Source organism: Pavona decussata, unplaced genomic scaffold (genome assembly GCF_977016875.1).
Source record: "Pavona decussata unplaced genomic scaffold, jaPavDecu1.1 SCAFFOLD_329, whole genome shotgun sequence".
Taxonomy (NCBI): Eukaryota; Metazoa; Cnidaria; class Anthozoa; order Scleractinia; family Agariciidae; genus Pavona; species Pavona decussata.
In genome coordinates this window covers 872,802-892,637 of record NW_028145717.1, presented here as the reverse complement: position 1 = coordinate 892,637, position 19,836 = coordinate 872,802, and the positions used below count along the sequence as shown (strand labels likewise).

Sequence of the window (19,836 nt, the reverse complement as noted above, 5' to 3'; positions counted from 1 at the left end):
TAACATGTAGCAAATAATAATTACACTTTAAGGACAGTGCCTACTAATAAAGAAGCATTTTTGTGTGGTTTATGACTATGCGGGGAAAGCAGAGCTTCACAAGGGCTATTGAAAATCAGAAATGCTTAAGCAACAATGATTCTAAAACAGGAAAATACAAAGCAATGTATGGCATTTTTTTCAAATTGAAGCTTTGTTTCTCTGAAAAATGCATGGTTACCCCAAATTTTCTTTTTGGATACCAAGGGCACTAATGCTAAGTTTTGCTTTCTCCATATAGTTTTAAACTGCGCAAAAATTTCCCTCTATTAGTATAGGCACCACCTATAGGAAAACTGAGTATCTTGAGATGCGCAGAACGTATGCAGAGTAACAAAAGTAGGCACCGTCCTTAAGTTTAATACAGTGGAAGCACCTTACAAAATGAGCCTCTGGGCCACCAAGCTGTTCCAATAATAAACAGGAAAACAGGAAAAACAAGTGTTTTTAGATAAGGTAATGGTTGCATGAACTTTTGCCAAGGTGTACACGTTTTATCAGATATCCAAACACCTCGAAGTCGTCTAAAAAAACTCGGCTGTGGATCTTTTTTTAAACCTACATGTACTTCTCAGTGTTTGGATATCTGATGAAACACGCCTTCTCTTGTTTGATATACATTGTATTACTTAACCTTCGAAGATAAGCGGAAGCCAATAATTATTTCAGCCCTCTGGAAATTCCAGTTCATAGTTTGCTTTAACAAAAATTAGGCTTGGGAGACCCACTTCATCCTTGGGGCAGGATAATTTGGGATTACAAAAAAAAAATGTTAAAATGAGAACAACTGTGTTTCACCTGGAAACAGTTGGAATTGGAAAAGTGTCCTACTGGAACACAGAATCAAGCAAAAACTGGTTTATATTGAAATGCCTGATCCCAACAGAACGAGTACTGATAAATATAATGAAGATATGCTTCAATCCTAAATGCATAACAACACCTTTTGTTCATTGTTTCGTTAACAATCAAATTAACTGATAATCAAATTAATTTTAGTATTTCAGTCACACCACACCTCTGTGAGAATGTCGGCAGGAATTCCAGTTGACATAAGTATACTGCATAGAAGCCGCAAAAGCCCTTGAAAAATCAAACAAACCACAATGCATTTGATTATTAATGTCCCAGTGATCACTGGTCACTAGTTTTTGCAAACGAAAATAATGGGACAAAACGTTAGCAACTGTAAAAGAACAACCACATTTAAATAGATACACTGTAATTGATGGGCAAATTAGTCTAAAGAGATCATTAACCCTTTAACCACTAATATCAAAGAACAAATTAATTCTCCTACCTTGTCCCTATACGTTTCTTATAAAAGCACTGGGGAGAAGTTGTTAAAATATCAAGTATATTTAACTTGCCTATGGGTGAACATATCCTTAATTCTCATGTCCTCAGGGGTTGAATAAGCATTGATATTACAAGGAGAAATTTGATGATGATCACTTTAGGGGTTAAAGGGTTAATTTCATATAAACACTGGAATATGTGTCCACCCAAATGAAGCAGAAATATTTTCGAAGGCAAAAAAACGTGTAGGCCTGTTTAGTCATCCTAGCAATTGACAAGTTGTGTTCCTGATTTTTCTAGGCTTACATGTATCTACAGAAGACTGTGCTTACACAACAAAACTCTCAGCTACACTACATGTAAGAATAGTGACAAGGATTTGCATGCAAACAGTTCCATGCAATTTACAAAATAAGTACTGCTGTCTCTAACTTTAAAATGTGCACTGTACGGTCCTGTGCACTTTACAACTGCCATTAATTTTGCAAGTGGCCAAGTTCTTCAATAATAATTTTGTTTACTGCCAAAAGAAATATTGTGCATTAAAATTGATAAAGAGTGACTAGATGCAAAAGTAATGATTTGGATTCAAGAAAACAGCTCAGATGTACAAAAGTACAAGATTAAGTAATCACAGAGTAATATTCTGGGGGCAATCATCTCATCATCACTGCTGTTTTCTCCAAGTTTAGAACAAAAAATAACCAATCAATTTAATTACCTTCAATCAGTAGTTACATGTATCTCATTTCTGAAGGTGTAAGAAACTAACCAAATTTCGAAAGGTTCTATTTTGCGTAAATTGTGCAGTTCCAGAAAAAATCCGTACCTACCCCATGGAAGGTCATTGGAAATTCCTAGGGAGAAGGGGGTCTTAAAAACCAAAATTTTAGAAGCAAAGTATGAAGCTAACCTGGAATTTCCTATGGGGAGGGGGTGCAAAACACAAAACCTTCCGTGGGGGGAGTACAGATATTTTCTGGAACTGCACATTCAAAATGAAAGCTCACTTATTCCAGTATTAACATAATTATTATGTTACATGAACAGTATCTCAAGCTTTCCATGTTGTGAACATTTTTGCATCCTCAGTAAACAGTTTGGAATCAGTTTCCTGCATTTTAACTGCTCTACATGTAAAAGATTGTTTTCATGTCTTGTTCAATAATTTGGAAATAAGGGAGTAATATGATACTAAGCTGGTACAGAGCTATGTTTGTGCTGGAACAAGAAATCCTTTGCTGTGAGTTCAGGGTTTGGAAAGTAGAAAGCTGAGCTCAGTCAAAACTCACCCCCACCCCTGCACTGTATCTCATGTAGTGCAGGCTGGCGCTGTAGTTTTCCATTCAAGAATTACCCTAAACTTCCTTTTGCAGAAAATTCAGTTTCCTTTTGTTGGCTTTGTACACCATCACTTATATGTGTACATGTACAGTACTGTAGGCCTTTTTTTGTCTACCAATGTGATCACAAGTTTGCAAAAATAAAAACTGAAAATTTTGGTTTAAAGGAAAGTGCCACAGGACTCACAATCTCACCACTCACCACATTGATTCATAATTTTCTGACAATTGGCTGTTGCTTGTTGAGGATTGTCTGGTGATACTAGCACTCTTACAAGCTGAAGACAAAACAATGGAATTATCACAACCCAACAAAATTAATATTAACATGCTAATTGTATTAGAAGCATTGGCAAAAAAACAAAATCACAGTCAAGCCTCTCGTAAACAGACACCCTTGGGGCCAGAAAAAGTGTCTGCTTAAGAGAGGTGTCCACTTATGGGAGATTAAAAAATAATGACTCTTTTTTTTTGTAGTGTTTGCGTGTAGAAGGCGGGACCCGGGTACCAGTGCCAGGATACACAAGAGTCAGTACCTGCCTACTTTCAAACTGAACATAAAGAAATTCACTTCAAGTGTAATTTTCTGCCCAGCTACTCTCCTATAGGTGCCCCCCTACTTAAAAACTTAATGAAACCCCTGCCTACGGAAGGTGTCCATTAGCGGAGGTTAGACTGTAGTAGTTGAAGTGCCCATAACATAATTTTTTTTATTTTCTCACCTGAATCTAAACATCACCCTAAGAACTTCAGTGAAAAAATTTTTCGATTTGGATTAACACGAATTTTAAATGAATTTTATAAAACGTTCAAATTTGCCGCCATTTTGGCCCACCATTCGCATTAGTCTCCTCTCGGTTTAGCAAGAGCTGTGACGTAGGTTCAGGAACACGTGACTTCAGCCTTTCTCTGAATCTCATTGAAAACAAGTCGCGGTATTTCTGCACGTTTCTCGACAATGCCGGAAATATGTGTTGCAGCGAGATGTGGAAACATCAAAGACGAAGCGAATGGGATAAGTTTGCACAGGATTCCTTTTTTTGGCACCACATGCCCGCAAAGACTGAGGAGGCGAAAGAAATGGATCAATTTTGTGCGGGAGCGGAGGAAAATGTGGACGCCTGGAAGACCTCGTCCTTGTGCTCCATTGCACTTCAATGATGAGGACTTCACAAGGCCGAAAAATTCAGGTTTAAAACTTAACACGTGAACTGAAGCAGGATGACATCGGCGTTTGTGTTTATTCTTCAAAACATGCTATGCGAAAGGAAGACAAAGACCAAGAGGTACCTTCGAAGAGGAGCAGGGAAAAGCCAATGATAAGCTTTTGATAGATATTCACACCCGCTTGTGACATTCTAAGCATTGTAACCTTCTGAGGTTTATAGTTTGACCTTACTGTTAACCCAGTCACAAATATGGCATAATTGTTTTGGTTTATATTCTCATATATCGTGAGATCCGCGAAGTCTCGTTGAGGCTAAGCTCTCAAAAAAAAAATAGCGCAAATGGTAGCACTGATGTAAATAGATCGATGCGAGAACAGTCACACTCGGCGAACATAGAAAACATTGTAAACCACGATGTAGATAAGGTACATGTAGATAAACTGCAGCAAGAATTCAACGAGCTCAAACAAAATAATATTGTACACACATGTGTTGCAGAATTCTGCAAACAATAAAAATGTTGAAAAGTATAACCGTCTTATCTCTGAAAACCTAACCACCACAACAGGGTTTCAAAATAAAAAAGGGCACAAAACAAATAGCAAGCGCAAAAATCCACCAATTATATCCTACAAGAGAGCACAATCGCTTAAACATCCTCGTTACGGCAAAAATAAGGCAGCGTTTATAAAAATGTACACAACATTACGCAGTGAGTCGTGCAGGCATGTTATTTCTATTTATTATCACAGTTCAACACATGTCCTTCCTGTAGTTCCGTGAGAACAATGTCGCTAGTCAGCACTTCACAGCAGCCTTCGAGCTCCTTGAAGCACTAAGCACTCGCTGATATTTGCTAGCACATCACGGCTACAGTTACCACAAGTACACGAACATGGAAAATAATAAATTATTCGATAGAAGGTCTGTGAGTAATTGGCCATAGTTTTGACAGATGATAATGAGGAGCGTGTATATGCAAAATGCAAAAAAGGTGAGAACTTTACCATTCACCAGTTGACATGCACTCTATTCTCCAAGCTTTTCATTAAATCTTCTTCGAGTCGTCGCTTCTCCTCTTGTTCCTTGCGATATCTTTTTTAGCCATTCTTTGTCTGCTATCGGCTCGTCTGCGTACGGTTCGAATGTATCCTCATCTTCACACGTATTTATATTACTTGTTTCGTGGATGCCATCTATCGCCTCGACTTCGACGCTTTCAAATTCGTCCTGGCTGCTTTCTTCAGCGTTTTGCTTACTTTCCGTGTCAGATAAGTTTCTGCCATGGAATATACTTATTTAGAGCTAATTTTTTCCTTCCTACCGGTGAATCTGATGATTTTCTTTCTGCCACGAATGGACTTAAATGAAGGTCAAGTGAGTGCACAGACACGAGAGTTCCTGAATCTACGTCAAAGACTATGTCACGTGGCCCTATTGTGAGCCCGTCGGCATTCTTATCAGCGGGGCAGATTGACCGCAATAAAATAGGATTTTAAAGATTTGTAAAATTCATAAAAAATTCGCGTTTCAAACAAATCGAAACATTTTTTCACGGAAGTTCTTCGGGTGGTGTTTAGATTCAGATAAGAAAAAAAAAAATTCTGTTATGGGCACTTTAAAATATTATTGGATTATGAAAATTAATTAAGATTTCAATTTTGTACTTAGAACTGACCTGGAAGATTTTGGCAATTTTCAGATAAACTTTGGAAATTTTTTTTATTACAAAATTAATTATATGCATTTCTGGAAATTTCAGAAATCATCACTAATCAATTTTAACATGTTCAATTTTGGAAGCTTGTCTAATAAAGATCTGCAATAAACAATTCGCTGAAAAAATTAGCATGTCTCATGGATCCTATGTCCTTGTGCACACCACATTTTTACCTGTAACATAAGTTTGACATTTGAAACTTTTTGTGTGGACCAGGAGTTTCCTGCATCTTGATTTTCTGCAAAATAAAGTGACATACATGCATGACAATGGAATGATTATTATCAAAAAACGAATAATAAGCTTAGGATGAGTTTGATCACATAAATTAAACATTTACATGCAATCACTATTTAATAGACTAAGTTTAAAAAAATGACTTTTTAAAAATGAAATTAATAAATTGAATGATTTACTGTATTTGAGAAAATCCAACCTTTTCAATGCACAGTCACATTTCTTTCTTTCTCTTTCTCTCTTCCTTTTTTTCCATAATTTCTCCTTTTTCCCGCTCCTTTCTTCCCTCCCTTCTTCCCTTGCTTCTTCTGTCCCTCCCTCCCTCCCTCATTCCTTCCTTTCTCCTTGCATCCCTCACTCCCTCCCTCCCTTCACTTCCTTTCTCTCTCCTTCCCTCCCTCTCTTCGTCCTTCCTCTCTCCTTCCATCTCTCCCTCGGACCTTCATTTCCTTCCTTCCTTCCTTCCTTCCTTCTTTTCTTGTTCTGTCCCTTATTCCCTCCCTCCCTCCCCCCTTCTGTCACTCCCTCCTTCTGTCCCTCCCTTCACTTCCTTTCTTCCTTCCTCTCTCCTTCTGTCCCTCCCCCTCCCCCCCTTCCATCTTTCCTTCCTTCCTTTCTCCTTCCCTCCCTTCCTGCTGGAAAGAAGAAAGAATTTAATAAAAAAAAATTACTCTCTTCCTTACTAAACTGGCCGTCATTACAAAAATTACAATAATAAAGTGCCCTGTGCCTTTAGCCTTTGTTGGCTTTTGAAGGACTAAAATTATACAATAGCACTGAAGGTAGATTTTGGTGCTTCAATTATTCTTGTTATTCTTCTTTAATATCTCAAGACTGCACACTGAGCATGTCAAAAAATGAAATTACCAGTAGGGGGTGGTACAGCAGCTTGCTCTAGTTCAAAAAATGGTGTAAGTCTTTGAACATAACTGTAAAAGAGAAAATAAAAGGCAACATTATTAAAAGAGCTTGAAGTAAGGAAGGGGAGGGGGTTGGGGGGGTAGAAAGGGATGGAGAAAAAGAAGAAAGGGAGGGAGGGAACATATAAGGCCCCCAATTTCCAGAATTGCCATCAAACTATTCCCCTCACAACTGAAAATTGTTAAGAGTGCTGATTTTTCTACACTGTAAAATGCATTATTAATGTCTTGAATAATTCCTTACCTTCCTTCTCTAAAGAAATTTTGGTTGGAAACATTTGATTTCAGGAGATTTTGCATCAGTAACAAGCAATCTTCAACTACAATACCTGCAGATAATCAAAACAAGAAAACCATTGAGGCAGAACCTAAAATGTACTACTCTTTAAATTTCCAACTAAACGATCTAACATTTTTTGTCTTACATGTACGTACATCGCAATTGTAGCACAAATGTTTGTCTAAACGGACAAACAATGTTGACCACACACTGGAAAAGGTGAGCAGATACAGCTGTAATGCCTTTTTTGCACATTATCATTTAAATTATTGTGTTACCATTTTGAGATGTCATGCAAAACAGTTGCTGAAAGGTTGCTTTTTCCTACTCACACAAGTCTTACAAGTACATCTACATTGTAGGCTGAAGTGGCTAAACAGTCAAACATTTGGGAGAAGGAGCTGCAATGTTTTTGCTCCTTTTCGACTTCTTGAGATTTCAAGAGCTTCCTGTGCTCCTGGAAAGAAAATAGCTGCTACACGCACAGGCTAGTTGGTGATCAAAACATTGGATGGAAATGGATAGACAATACCTGTCAAACATGAAAAACCACATTTTTACAATAAATGCAATGTCCAGAGAGAAAGCTAAGCAGTAAAACTAGTGCTTTGTGAATCTGAGGTTCACAGCATTACTCTTTTGGAGGCTGATTTTGTAATCGCTGCCATTCATCTGTGATCGTTTGCATTCATAATAGAAACCAGGTTTAATATTATTGATGCTTTGAATTATCTGATTATGTTCCATAGTACATGTAACTCATTAAAATTATTAAAGAGCCACTTACCTCCATCACTGTAACCTTCCTCTGTGATTATTTCAAGAAGTCTATCAAAAGCATTCTCAAATGCAACAATTTTCTAAAAAAAAATCACAAACATACACTGTAAATATATAATTAAAAACAATAATTATTTATATACAACTGCCTCTCTCACACATTCAAATACTGTTATTAGTGGGAGTGGAAATCAGATCAAAAGCATTTGTGTCAGTGGAGCCACCATTTTAAGCATGTGTCGTGAATGTTACTTAAGGCCATGAGAAGGTTAACCAAGAAAACTCTCCATAATACACTGTAATGATGTGCCTGTTCATTTTATGTAAAAATAGCAATCATGATTTTATACGTGTACAAATATGGGCCCAATTTAGTTTGTTTGTTATAGGATTACTACAGTAGAACTCACATTTGTACCTACATGTATTGTCAGTTCCATTCTACTGTGCAGAGCTAAGTCTACTCCTTTTTCCCTAAAGCTAGTAGAGTTTGTAATACATGTATTTTGCCGCATGAGGAAGTGCTCGCTACCCCAGCACCTATTTATAAATCTACTGCCTTTAACGCTATTCCTGGCCTAGTAATTCCAGCTCTTTGGAAACACCTGTAATGATTATTTTGACCTGGCCCCAGTTGTTCAAAGCCCGATTAAGCTAATCCTGGGTTAACGTGAACTTTGATTCTTCCAAAAGATTTTTGTCCCTCAGTTTTGCCATAAACTTTTCTTTACAATTAGCTTAAAATTAGCTTTCAAAAACATTCTTAAGTAACAAGCGAGACGAAAACCTTGATTAACTTTTAATTGTGGATTAGCGTTAATCGCCTTTCGAACAACCAGGCCCTGAAATACTTGTTGATTTGTTTCAAGATTAATTGATTACTGTACATGTATATCGCACTGTTTTTACTGCTTCTACATACATGTAAACTGCTCAGTTCAACTGAACTTGAAACACATGGCAAAGTGTTGACTTGGAAGATGTTTAATTATCATAGCCAAGTTATTTTTCTTACCTGGATGGCAGCATTCGACTTTGTGAGCTGAATCAATAATAATAGACCCTACGAGAGAGAAGTGATTACAGGCCAAATTAGACTGTCTAGCACTGAAATGGATAAGGCGGTTTAATGATAATGATAATGATAATGTTTATTTGTACTTTTTTTCTATTTACATGTTGATTATTACAATCTTTTAGTGGTGTTACATAAATTAAATTAATTATTAGTTAAATTAATGTGTAAAGCAAGGAAGCTAAATAAACCATTAGGTTGTCTTGTTAGCTCCCTGGCTAATTTAGGTTCTAGATAGCAGGCAAAAAAGAAAGAAAAGAAAAGAAAAGAAAGAAAAAGAAAAAAAAATGAAAAAGCAAAAGGAAGGAAGAACTTATCAATTGTAAAAAAAGTTAACGTATGTTACGAGGTCAGCATAAAAGAAAATTAGTTCATTTGTTGTTCTGACAGTAAATAATGTATAATTTGTTTCGGAAAAGCAGACACACTTTGTATGAGTTTTTTTAAAGGAGTTGGAAGGTCTTTCCAAATATCGGTTGCCATGAAGGAGATTAATTGTTTACCTACATTAGTTCTTACGTTCGGCTTATAAAGATTATGCTTAGCTGCATATCTTGTGTTGTAGCCATGTATATTACTAGCCATGTAGTACTAGCCATGTATTATTATCTAAAGAAAATGTGGTGAGCACTGCGTTGGTGGGAAGTAGAAACGAATGTTTGGTTTATCAACAGAGTTGACAAACTAAAGATAAATTGGCCACAGGAAAGAGATTCAAATCTCTTAGCAGTAGCCAATTTACCTTTAATGACAGTGTACAGGGTTCGACATCTCCGCTCGCCCGAGGCTAGTATTATAAAAACTGGAGCCGGGCTAGTAAATTTTGCACATTCAGTAGTTCGTGGGCTAGTAGAAATTTTCTAAGTAATTAATTCATATTCGGATTACATTTTTTAGTTGGAACCGCATCAAACAAATTAATTAGAGTTCTTATGATGTTGATAATAAAGAATGTTGGACAACTACCATAAAATGACGTCTTGTCTCTTCATTCTTTTTTCTCCTTTACTCGGTCCTTCGATCGTGCCTTGCTACTTGTACCCAGACCGCACACTTATGGTTAATTTTGTCCCCAGGCCACTCTCTCTAAATTTGGAAACGCCTGACAAAACGCCTTGAACTTGCAGATGTTCGAGGCAAGATGGAGCGATTTCTATCGAACTACAAACCTCCACCGCCGAAAAAGTCAAATCTTAGTGAGGAGAATCGGTTAGAAAAAAAAACAAAATACGAAACTGAAAAACGTAAGAGAGCCTTCAATCCATCATGGAAGAAATTAGAGATCACTTTCAGTCCATGTTAGCATATACAATACTAAACATGCTAAGGCTAGTACACTGTGTAATACAGAACAAATGTTGTTGTTTAACCCAGTTAATGAATACATGTAGATGATTATCCGAAGTTACTAAATTAACATTCCAGGAGAAAAAAGTCTGGGCTACTGATATGTACAGTATCGCTCGAAACTATGGGACCATTTGCACGTGGTAAAACCTCGTCTTTGCCGAACGTGATTGCCGCGAATTCACCGCGGTGGGACGAAAACCGCAACCGCGGCAAAGACGAAAGCAACCAAAAGCCGCGGGGAATTAAACGCGGCAATGCCTCGGTAAAAATACAATAATGACTAATTACTATTGTCAGGGTATTGTCAAACATTATCTCACCTTTCATCCTAAAGAAGCCCTCAAACAAAAGAATTTGTAAAGACTCACCGAATAGGAAACCGAACGACCGATAACAATTCGTTTGGCAGTCACTGACGAAAGTTTTTTTCTACATTTGGGACATGTTCAGTTTTTGTCACGCTACAGGCAATAATCACAGAGCAAAAGACATAGTTTCAGTTTAATTCTTGCTGTTTACGCCACACAGTCAAGAAAGATATTCTATTCGTTTGATAAACCTCCTGATAATCCTTCCTACTGATGTAAAGTGCGCAACTAAGTTCAGTCGAAATAGCGACGCTGAATTCAAAATATGCAATCGGATTTCAGTACGGACGCGGAGAAAAACAAAGTGAAAATCCCTCCAAATGTATTGCCAATGTAATCCGGATTCGAAAAACTAAAACTTCGTAATAGATTTGATTCGGTATCGAGTGTGAGCGATAAGATCGATTCACTTGGAGCAAACACAAACGCGGAAAATTACCGCAACGCTTAACGTATTTCTATTAATATTACTTTGGATAAAACGAAAACAGCAACTTTAGCAAAAGTGAAAAGCCCCTTCTGATGTTTTAAAACATTGAGAGAAGCCGTCGTTTGGACGTAGAAAGGACCGTGCCATGATGAAAACACCGGGAAGATTTCAGTCACCTGCTAGGCAACCAAATTCTTTCACGTGTATCAAGTTTCATTCCGCAACACAACGCGGAGAAAAAATTATAGTAAGTTAATTTACGGCGATTCTTGGTAGGAAACCTGGACGCTTGCAGTTTGTTATTCAGCCACAACGGGAGTAGTAGTGCCTTTTCACTTATGCCCAACTACAGTAGTTCCATTGTAATTCCTTCAAAAAGACCTGGAAGCGCTCTCTTCTTTCGTCGACTAGCATTCGAGCTTTCACTGACCTTTGCGTTGCTTCGCATATCGAAAGGAATTGTGCGAGTGAAGTTTAATGAATTGTTTTGCACGTTAAGCAAATAATTTTTGGCATAATCCGAAATATTATTACATTTACCAGTTCAATTCACGAGTTCGCTCACAGAGCGCTTTGATTATTCCCCTTGAGAGCGAGTGCGCTTCCGTGAAATTTATCACACCTAAAACCCGACAGTTCGCTTATTGTCCTCGAAGAACATGAAAACAAAGCGAACAATAACCTATTCAAACCCAACCGCGTCCTGCCTTTCACCGCGGCTTAAGTCAACCGAAAAAAACCTAGGTGAAACCGAGGTTTTTATTGCTGTTAGACGAGGTTTTGCCTAGGTGAAACCGCAGATCAAAACCGCGAATCGACCGAGGCAAATTCGCGGCAAATGGTCCCATAGTTTCGAGCGGTACTGTAAGATGGGCTAGTAGATTTTGAAAGTTACTAGCCCGGTGGCTACTAAGTCAGTCGGACAGGTGTCGAACCCTGGTGTATCAACTCTGTGATAAACCAAACATTTGCTAGCATTGAAATGAACTGTTCAAATTGTACCTACAGTACATGTAACTGCCATTTACAATTATTTAATAATTAGGAATATTTTAACCCTTTAAGCATTAACAGTGATCAGCATCAAATTTCTCCTTGTAATAATATTATATCAAATGCTTAAATTCAATCCCCGAAGTCACAAGAATTAAGGATATGATCACCCAAGGTGAATTTTCTTGATATTTAAATAACTTCTCCCCAGAACTTTTATAAGAAAAGTAAGGAGACAAAATAGGAGAATTTGTTCTTTGATATTACACTTAAAAATAAAGGGTTAATAAAGAATAGAAAAAAGACAGATTCTCACCTCATTTCTGATAATTTCTCTGCTATCAGACAGTAGATCCATAAGTCTTGATACACCTGGAAAACAAACATGCTGATGAATTAATATTAATAATAATTAATTCTAAATCCTTATAAGTAAAGGTTTAGATATGCAAAGGCAAGTGAAAATAACTAATAAAACCAAATGATGTTTTGGAGTCATCATGACGCCATTACCAAGTTTGAAGTAATAGGAAAATAGTCAAAATAAGTTCGAAATGAGTTCGATTGCTTAGTTTACGAAATGTTACTTATTAGAGAGTTCACACCATCTCTCAATGTCCAATCAGACCCAATTAAAGCAAAACTATTTGGCTCCATGACATTACATATTCTGATCTTATGTTAATTTTTGGTGAACTATTTCTGACATTGTTTTATTACTTTGAACTTGATAATGGCGTCATGACGACTCCCAAACGTTGTTCGGTTTTATCGTCTATTTTCATTTGCCTATGTATAATTAATTCTAAGACACTGTAAAAGTATAATTATTTACTTTAGTTAATACATTACATGTGTGTACATAGAATATAATTCATAAAATAAATTACGAACAAGAAGTGATTTAGAAAAGCATTTAACTATAAAAAATTGTGATAAAATATTTCTTAAAATCATTTTAACATTAAAAGATTGCTAAAAAACGTTTATAACGTTTCGCCGTTAGCTAAACGTCATTATCAAGTCAAAATATGTTTGTAAATTGCGGCCAATAAATACTAAGAGAACAATAGCTGATTAAAAGCTGTAACATGAGAAAAAAATTGAAATATTAAACAAAAAAGTTTCGCACACATGGAGTCCGTCTGAATATTTAAATTGGGCTTGAGATTCTTGATGAACAGCATTTCAAAGACTTAACAAATTTGCCCTGGCACTTTCTTAAAACTCTAAATTGGCTTTCTTTCAAAAGGTTGTTGTTACCGTGAGCTTCTAAGAAATGTCTACCGATTGCCGAATATTTGTGCTCAGCAATGCGCACATGAAGGTGTCGGGCTGCGTAACAGACATAATCTGCATCGCACAGATCACATGAAAAATGGTAAACAACACACTGCTTATTAGCAATTGACGGCTTGATTTCTTTGGGTTTAAGATTTTGCCCCAATTTCTTGCTCATGAAAACTGGGTGCAAAGTAGGGCCAATCTTATGGCTATGATCGGGTAACTGCTCCCGAAGTTACCGCATTAGCGGCCACTTGATCTTTAAATGGAAGACTAATTCTTACTGTGCTACTATCATTAGTGTTTCTTTCTGCTGTGTCCGCTGCAGCATTTCGAAAAAAAAAATTGTTGCTAGCGGAATCAATAAGACTCATTGGATAGTCAAGGCGACTAAATATAGAGCGCAATTTGGCACATTCTGCATTGAAAGCCTCTGTTGTAGACGACAAGGCATAGGCATGATCTATCATTGTTTTGGACGATTTCTTGGCTTTTAATGGCAATCGCTTCCGACAAGATTGTAAGTACAAAACACTGTTTTTCCAGCGACAAGAAAACACTGTCTTTGAGGCGAAAAACAAAAAAACTCAAAACCTGTCTACGCCACTCCACACACCATCTTGCGCGCGGAACGCGCGACTTAAATTAATTAATGTCCAGTCTTGCGCGGCGCAAGGCTAAGAGCGCGCGCGGCTAACATGTAAAAATACAACAATAAAGAGTAAAAAGACAGAAATGTCAATGTCAGCAAAAAACAAGAACGAATTGTCCAAAACACCCCCGCCCGTGACATGAACCGGGGGGTAACGTCACTCTTTGTCCTCCTCATGGTGCGCTTCTAGTAGGGCCAGCTTTCCAACAGGACGGACACACGTTCCTGACTTCGTGAGGACTTCTGCTGATCTGATAAGGCCATCCGCACTGGCAATTGGTGCCATTACTCGCCCCAAGCGCCAATGCCCTCTGGGTACATTGTCATCGACGACAAGAACGAGATCTCCCCGGCGAAGGTTCCGTTGTATGTTAGGCCACTTACTGCGCTCAATGAGGTGAGGCACATATTCTTGTCTCCAACGACGCCAAAATTGATCTGCCAGGAATTGACTGTGCCTCCATCTCCGACGTAACGACATGTCCCGCTGGACAAATTCACCCGGTGAAGCATTCACGCTTGCGCGACCGTGCAGGAAGTGGTTTGGCGTTAGAGCACTGACATCAGACGGCGACATACTGCTACCACCATACACAAGCGGACGGGAATTGAGGAGAGATTCAACTTCAGCGACTACGGTGAGAAAGGTTTCATCTACCGTAAGCACGTTCCCTAGCATCACTTTCATTGCTCGCTTGGTGGACTTGATCAGAGACTCCCACGTTCCTCCAAACCATGGCGCGGCAGGTGGGTTGAAACTCCATTGGACTCTGCGGGCACTGAGTTCATCCTGGATTTGCTCTTGGTCAAACTCGGCTAGGGCCTCACGTAGCTCACGTTCAGCACCCACAAAATTCGTGCCATTATCACTCAGGATACGTACTGGGTTTCCTCGGCGGGCTTTGAAACGTCGGAGTGCCATGATGCACGAGTCCGTGTTAAGGCTGTGAGTGACTTCAAGATGAACGGCACGCATGTGCAGGCATGTAAAGAGACAAACATATCGCTTCTCTTCTCTGTTGCGACCAACACGAACTTTGAATGGACCGGCATAGTCTAATCCCACATGCTGAAATGGTGTGCTTACTCCACCGAGTCGTATTTCAGGCAAGTTACTCATCTTCTGGGTCAGCGGTCGCACGCGACGCCGATGACAGAGCAGGCATTTCACGGTACAATTCTTCACCTCTGCACGTCCATGTAAGATCCAAAACTTCTCTCGTAAATGATTGAACACATGTTCTATTCCCGCATGGATGAGCTTTTGATGATAGTGGATGACAATCATGCGTGTAACATCGTGTCCATGATCTAGGATGATCGGGTGCTTGGCTTCCCAGGGTAGTTCCGCCTGGTCAATTCTTCAACCAACACGTAGGATTCCGTCTACCAACTGTGGATCAAGACATACGACCCGACTTGTGCGGGGAACAGGGCATCCTTTGGACAACGATTCTAATTCAGCTGGGAAGCGGTTTCTCTGCGCCCACTTGATCCAGTACAACTCGGCTCGTTTCAGTTCTTCAACAGTTAAGGCTCCTGACTCACGTTGCTCTTTGTTTCGCAGGTTATAACGGAAGCGTAAGATCCAGGCTGTCACGCGGAGAAGCTTTATCCAAGTAGAGTAGGCGGTAAGATCAACAAGTGGTGGGACTGGCACCTGCTCAACCCTAAGCACTTTCCTCTTCAGTTCAGCTTCGGCTAGCGGCTGTGCAGACATTGGCACGTCATCGATCGGCCATTCTGATTCGTCAGACTTTAAGAATTCTGGACCTTGGATCCATGTTGATTCTGCCTGAATGTCGCTTGCAGAAGCTCCTCTTGTTGCAAGGTCTGCAACATTCAGTTTTGTGCGCACATGATGCCACTGTGTAGGATCACTCTCAGTCAGTACCTCGGCTACTCGGTTGGCAACAAACGGACTGAAGTTTCTGGGCTCTCCATAAATCCACCAGAGCGCTGTGGTAGAGTCTGACAAGTACTTTACATCGCGCAAGCTCAAATCCAGCTGCTCACAAACGGTCTTTGCAAGGCGCACAGCTAGTTGACAACCCACCAACTCTCCTCGCGGGATAGAAATCGTCTTCTGAGGCATGAGACGAGTCTTAGCCATAAGCAGATGACACACAGTCTCTCCATCAGTCGATGCGGCGCGCATGTAGGCGGCTGCGGCACACGCAACTTCCGAGGCATCGCAGAAGAGAACTGCTTTTTCCATATCTTCCCTGGCTGACGGTAGATGTAACGCGGGACGGTGAAGGACTTCAGGGCTGTTATCTCCTCCTCCCACTTTGCCCATTCAGCAGTCATATCCGCTGGCAGCGGGTCGTCCCAACCTAAACCACGAGACCAAGTGCGTTGCAGCATGACTTTCGCACGAATGACGAACGGACTTGCCCATCCCAAGGGGTCGTACAATCCAGCCAATTTCTTGAGAATACCACGCTTCGTATTTTGTGCTGGTGGACGATCAATGTGAGGTAGTGCGAGCCCCAGACTGTCTGACTTCGGATCCCACCTGATACCTAGAGCTCTGCCAGACGGTAGCTCTCCCGACTCTAGGCAGTTATTAGGAACGGCTCGTTCTGCTTCCGGTACTGTAGCTAAAACGTCTGGTGAAGAAGAGATCCACTTGCGCATAGGAAACCCTCACTTGGCCATGAGAGCTGTGACGTCCTCGCGTAAGGTCACTGCTTCTGTTTCACTCCCACAAGATGTGTACAAGTCGTCCACAAAAATGTCACGCCTAACCACGGCGGCTGCGGCAGGCCAATTTATCCTGGTTGTCTTCTGTGGTTCGTCTCACAGCGAAGTTTGCTTCACAAGGTGATGACTTGTCTCCGAACACTTGGCAGTTCATCTAGTAGACGTCAGGGGGTCGTTTCGTGTCCATGTCACGCCATAGATATCGGTGATACTTGCAGTCCTCTTGTCTCAAGTGCACGTGGCAGAACATGTCAGAAACTCCTCCGGAGAGTGCGACATATTTCTCACGGAATCTAAGCAGGATACCCGGCAAGTCGTTGTGCAGGCTAGGTCCCGTCTCAAGGCAGTCATTGAGGCAGATTCCTTCATGCTTCGAGGCGGAGTCGAACACAACTCGTGGTAATGGCTTGTGAGGCGAGATCACTGGGTGATGGGGTAGAAACCAGCGTTCGCCGTCCATCAGACATTCCTGCTCAGACAATCTGCGCTCGAAACCCTTTCCTATGTACATGTATGCGTCAATTGCTTTTCGGTAGCCTTCCGCTAACTTTGGCTCTCGCTGTAGACGACGCTCAACAGATTCTAACCGTTTCAGCGCAGTATCGTAGTTGTCGGGCAGCGGCGGTCTATCGGCCTTCCACAGGAGTCCCAATTCGTACCCAGACCCCACTCGGCGGCATGTCTTGTTTAGCATGTCCATCGCTCTCTGCTCCCTGCGTGTGTATGTTGGAGCAGTCTCCACCCGTACACCAAATACGTTTATGTCCCAGAACTTGAGCAGTTGATAGTTGACATCATCCTCAGGCTCTATCACTTGCACGCCCAGGATACGCTTTCTCGGGTCACTGGCGGTTGTTGAGACTGGAACGGCGATCACCCAACCTAGTGGCATTAACTCGGCATATGGCTCCGAATGCTCCCCACGTCTGACTTCCACCGGTGCCATTAAGGCTGCAGCATCTAGGCCTAGTAACACATCCACTGTCCCGTCACCAAACGACTCAACTGGGACATCACGCAAATGCACATAGTGTTGCTTCACTTCCGGCCAGTTAATAGCGTCCACAGGCGCACATATGTTCTTCATGGTCCAGGCATTCACATTATTTTGCCTTTGTCACAGATGGCGCAAAGGGCAGGCGCACTCGCCGCGACTTGACGGTTGTAGTTACTCCTCCAACGGCATCCACAGTAAGGTTCTGCTTGGGACCTTGAATGCTCAGCTGTGCGGCAAACCCAGTTCTTATCAGTGTTGTTTCACTGCCTGTATCCAGGAGTACTAGGCCCATTATAATCTGCCCCGAGTCACTTACGAAAGGGACGGTCACAGTTTTCAATGCGACTTTACTGGTACCGGTCACGTTTCCCTGTGCTTTACCGCAACGGACTCCTTTATTCTCTGTCGGCAACTCTACCATCTGCGGTTCTTGCGGTTTCAGCCCCTCCTTAGGCTCAGTGGCATGTAGCAAATAGTGATGTCCCTTTCCACATGAATCAACACCACATCTTGAGGACAGGCGACACTGGCGACGCTGGTGACCACGTTTCAAGCAGCCGAAACAGACCTTTCTGGCTTTGACAATGTCCCAGCGTTTGTCCATGGTGGCCGCAAGGAACGTCGGGCATTTGACCTCAGAATGATCTCTTTCACACAGCGAACATTTTACTGGCAACGAAGCGGAACTAGTGGTCGTGATCATAGTTTGATATCTTTGCGGCCTTGACTGTGTCTGCACTGAGCCTCTACTAAAACTGCTCTTTACGGGACTGGCTGGCTGTTCGTTGTACCATTCGCGCTTTCGCATTGTTTTGGCACGCGCTTGCGCCCATTCGGCTAAACCACTGACATCCTCAGACACCTGTTCGCGCTCAATTTGTCGCACCCATTCATCCTTCTCCCTTGCCGGCAACTTGTGAACTAACTGCGTGCAGAGAGGGATGCTAAGTAACTCGTGTCTATAATCAGGACGGTCTAAGGCAAACACAGCTGCTTGTAATGCGTTGGCAAAGCGTTCAAATCCTTCACAATCCTTTTCCTTAATGTCTGGCCAATTGGTTATGCGACGCAGGTGTGCATCTACGACTTCACGGGGGTCCCCATACCTCTCAGTTAACAATTTTACGGCTTTCTCATAGTCCCCTGGCTCCCCAGTCAAACAGGCAATTACACTTCGGACTTTATCGCTTAGGGAGTTGTTCAAGTGAGCCAGCTTGATCGGACGCGATAGAGCTCTGTTTTGATGAACGAGCGAGCTAAAAATACCCCAGAAATATGGCCACTTATCAGGGTCCCCCTCGAAGGTCGGGACTTTAACACCTTTGAGTCCACTTCCCTTATTAAACTGGAACTCCCCCGACAGGACTGGAGAACTTTTGGCTTTATTTACATTGCTGGAATGTGCTTCGAGAGTCTGAGTCTCAGTTTTCCTTGTTTCAGCGAGGTAATCTGACACTTCGCCCAGAACTTCATTAACATTATATTCTAAATCTTCCAGCCACACACCATCAGTTTCAATGGACTCCGGGGCAATTTCTTCTAGTCTTCCTGTCAGATCCCGGGCCTTATCTCTCGCTTCTTCGATACTTTTAGCAAATTGACATACCTTTGAAACGCTGCTCTTCTCAGCGATCAACTCCTTGATACGATTTGCACTTTTCGTCACAGTTGACTCGACAACAGACTTCTTTGATCGGCATTTTTCAACTTCGCTCACCTCTGGCATCTTTTAGACGTTGAATCTGACTCCGTTATTCGGCTGTCGTGTGGCTAAAATCCGGCGGCAACTCGGCTAACTATCCGTCTGTAATTCGGCTGATATCTGGCTGCAACTCGGCTAATGTCCGGCGTCAATTCGGCTAAAATGCGGCGGCAACTGGCTAAAATCCGGCTCGAAGGACCAAACTGTTTTTAACGATTTCTTGGCTTTTAATGGCAATCGCTTCCGACAAGACTGTAAGTACAAAACACTGTTTTTCCAGCGACAAGAAAACACTGTCTTTGAGGCAAAAAGCAAAAAAACTCAAAACCTGTCTGCGCCACTCCACACGCCATCTTGCGCGCGGAACGCGCGACTTAAATTAATTAATGTCCAGTCCTCGGGCGGCGCAAGGCTAAGAGCGCGCGCGGCTAACATGTAAAAATACAACAATAAAGAGTAAAAAGACAGAAATGTCAATGTCAGCAAAAAACA

The 19,836-nt window shown here is 41.1% G+C and overlaps 1 protein-coding gene across 1 annotated transcript in view; it reads right to left on the bottom strand.

Moving 5' to 3' along the window:
* Positions 1-19,836, bottom strand: part of LOC146453588 (general vesicular transport factor p115-like) — a 51,404-nt gene that overhangs the window by 20,645 nt on the left and 10,923 nt on the right. Inside the window, exons 8-15 of the mRNA XM_085096481.1 lie at positions 12,320-12,375; positions 8,803-8,850; positions 7,795-7,867; positions 6,972-7,056; positions 6,675-6,736; positions 5,744-5,808; positions 2,884-2,959; positions 1,058-1,122 (exon numbers count right to left, since the gene is read on the bottom strand). Of these exons, the coding sequence (XP_084952607.1) occupies positions 1,058-1,122; positions 2,884-2,959; positions 5,744-5,808; positions 6,675-6,736; positions 6,972-7,056; positions 7,795-7,867; positions 8,803-8,850; positions 12,320-12,375 (530 nt within the window). The remainder of the gene's footprint in view (positions 1-1,057; positions 1,123-2,883; positions 2,960-5,743; positions 5,809-6,674; positions 6,737-6,971; positions 7,057-7,794; positions 7,868-8,802; positions 8,851-12,319; positions 12,376-19,836) is intronic.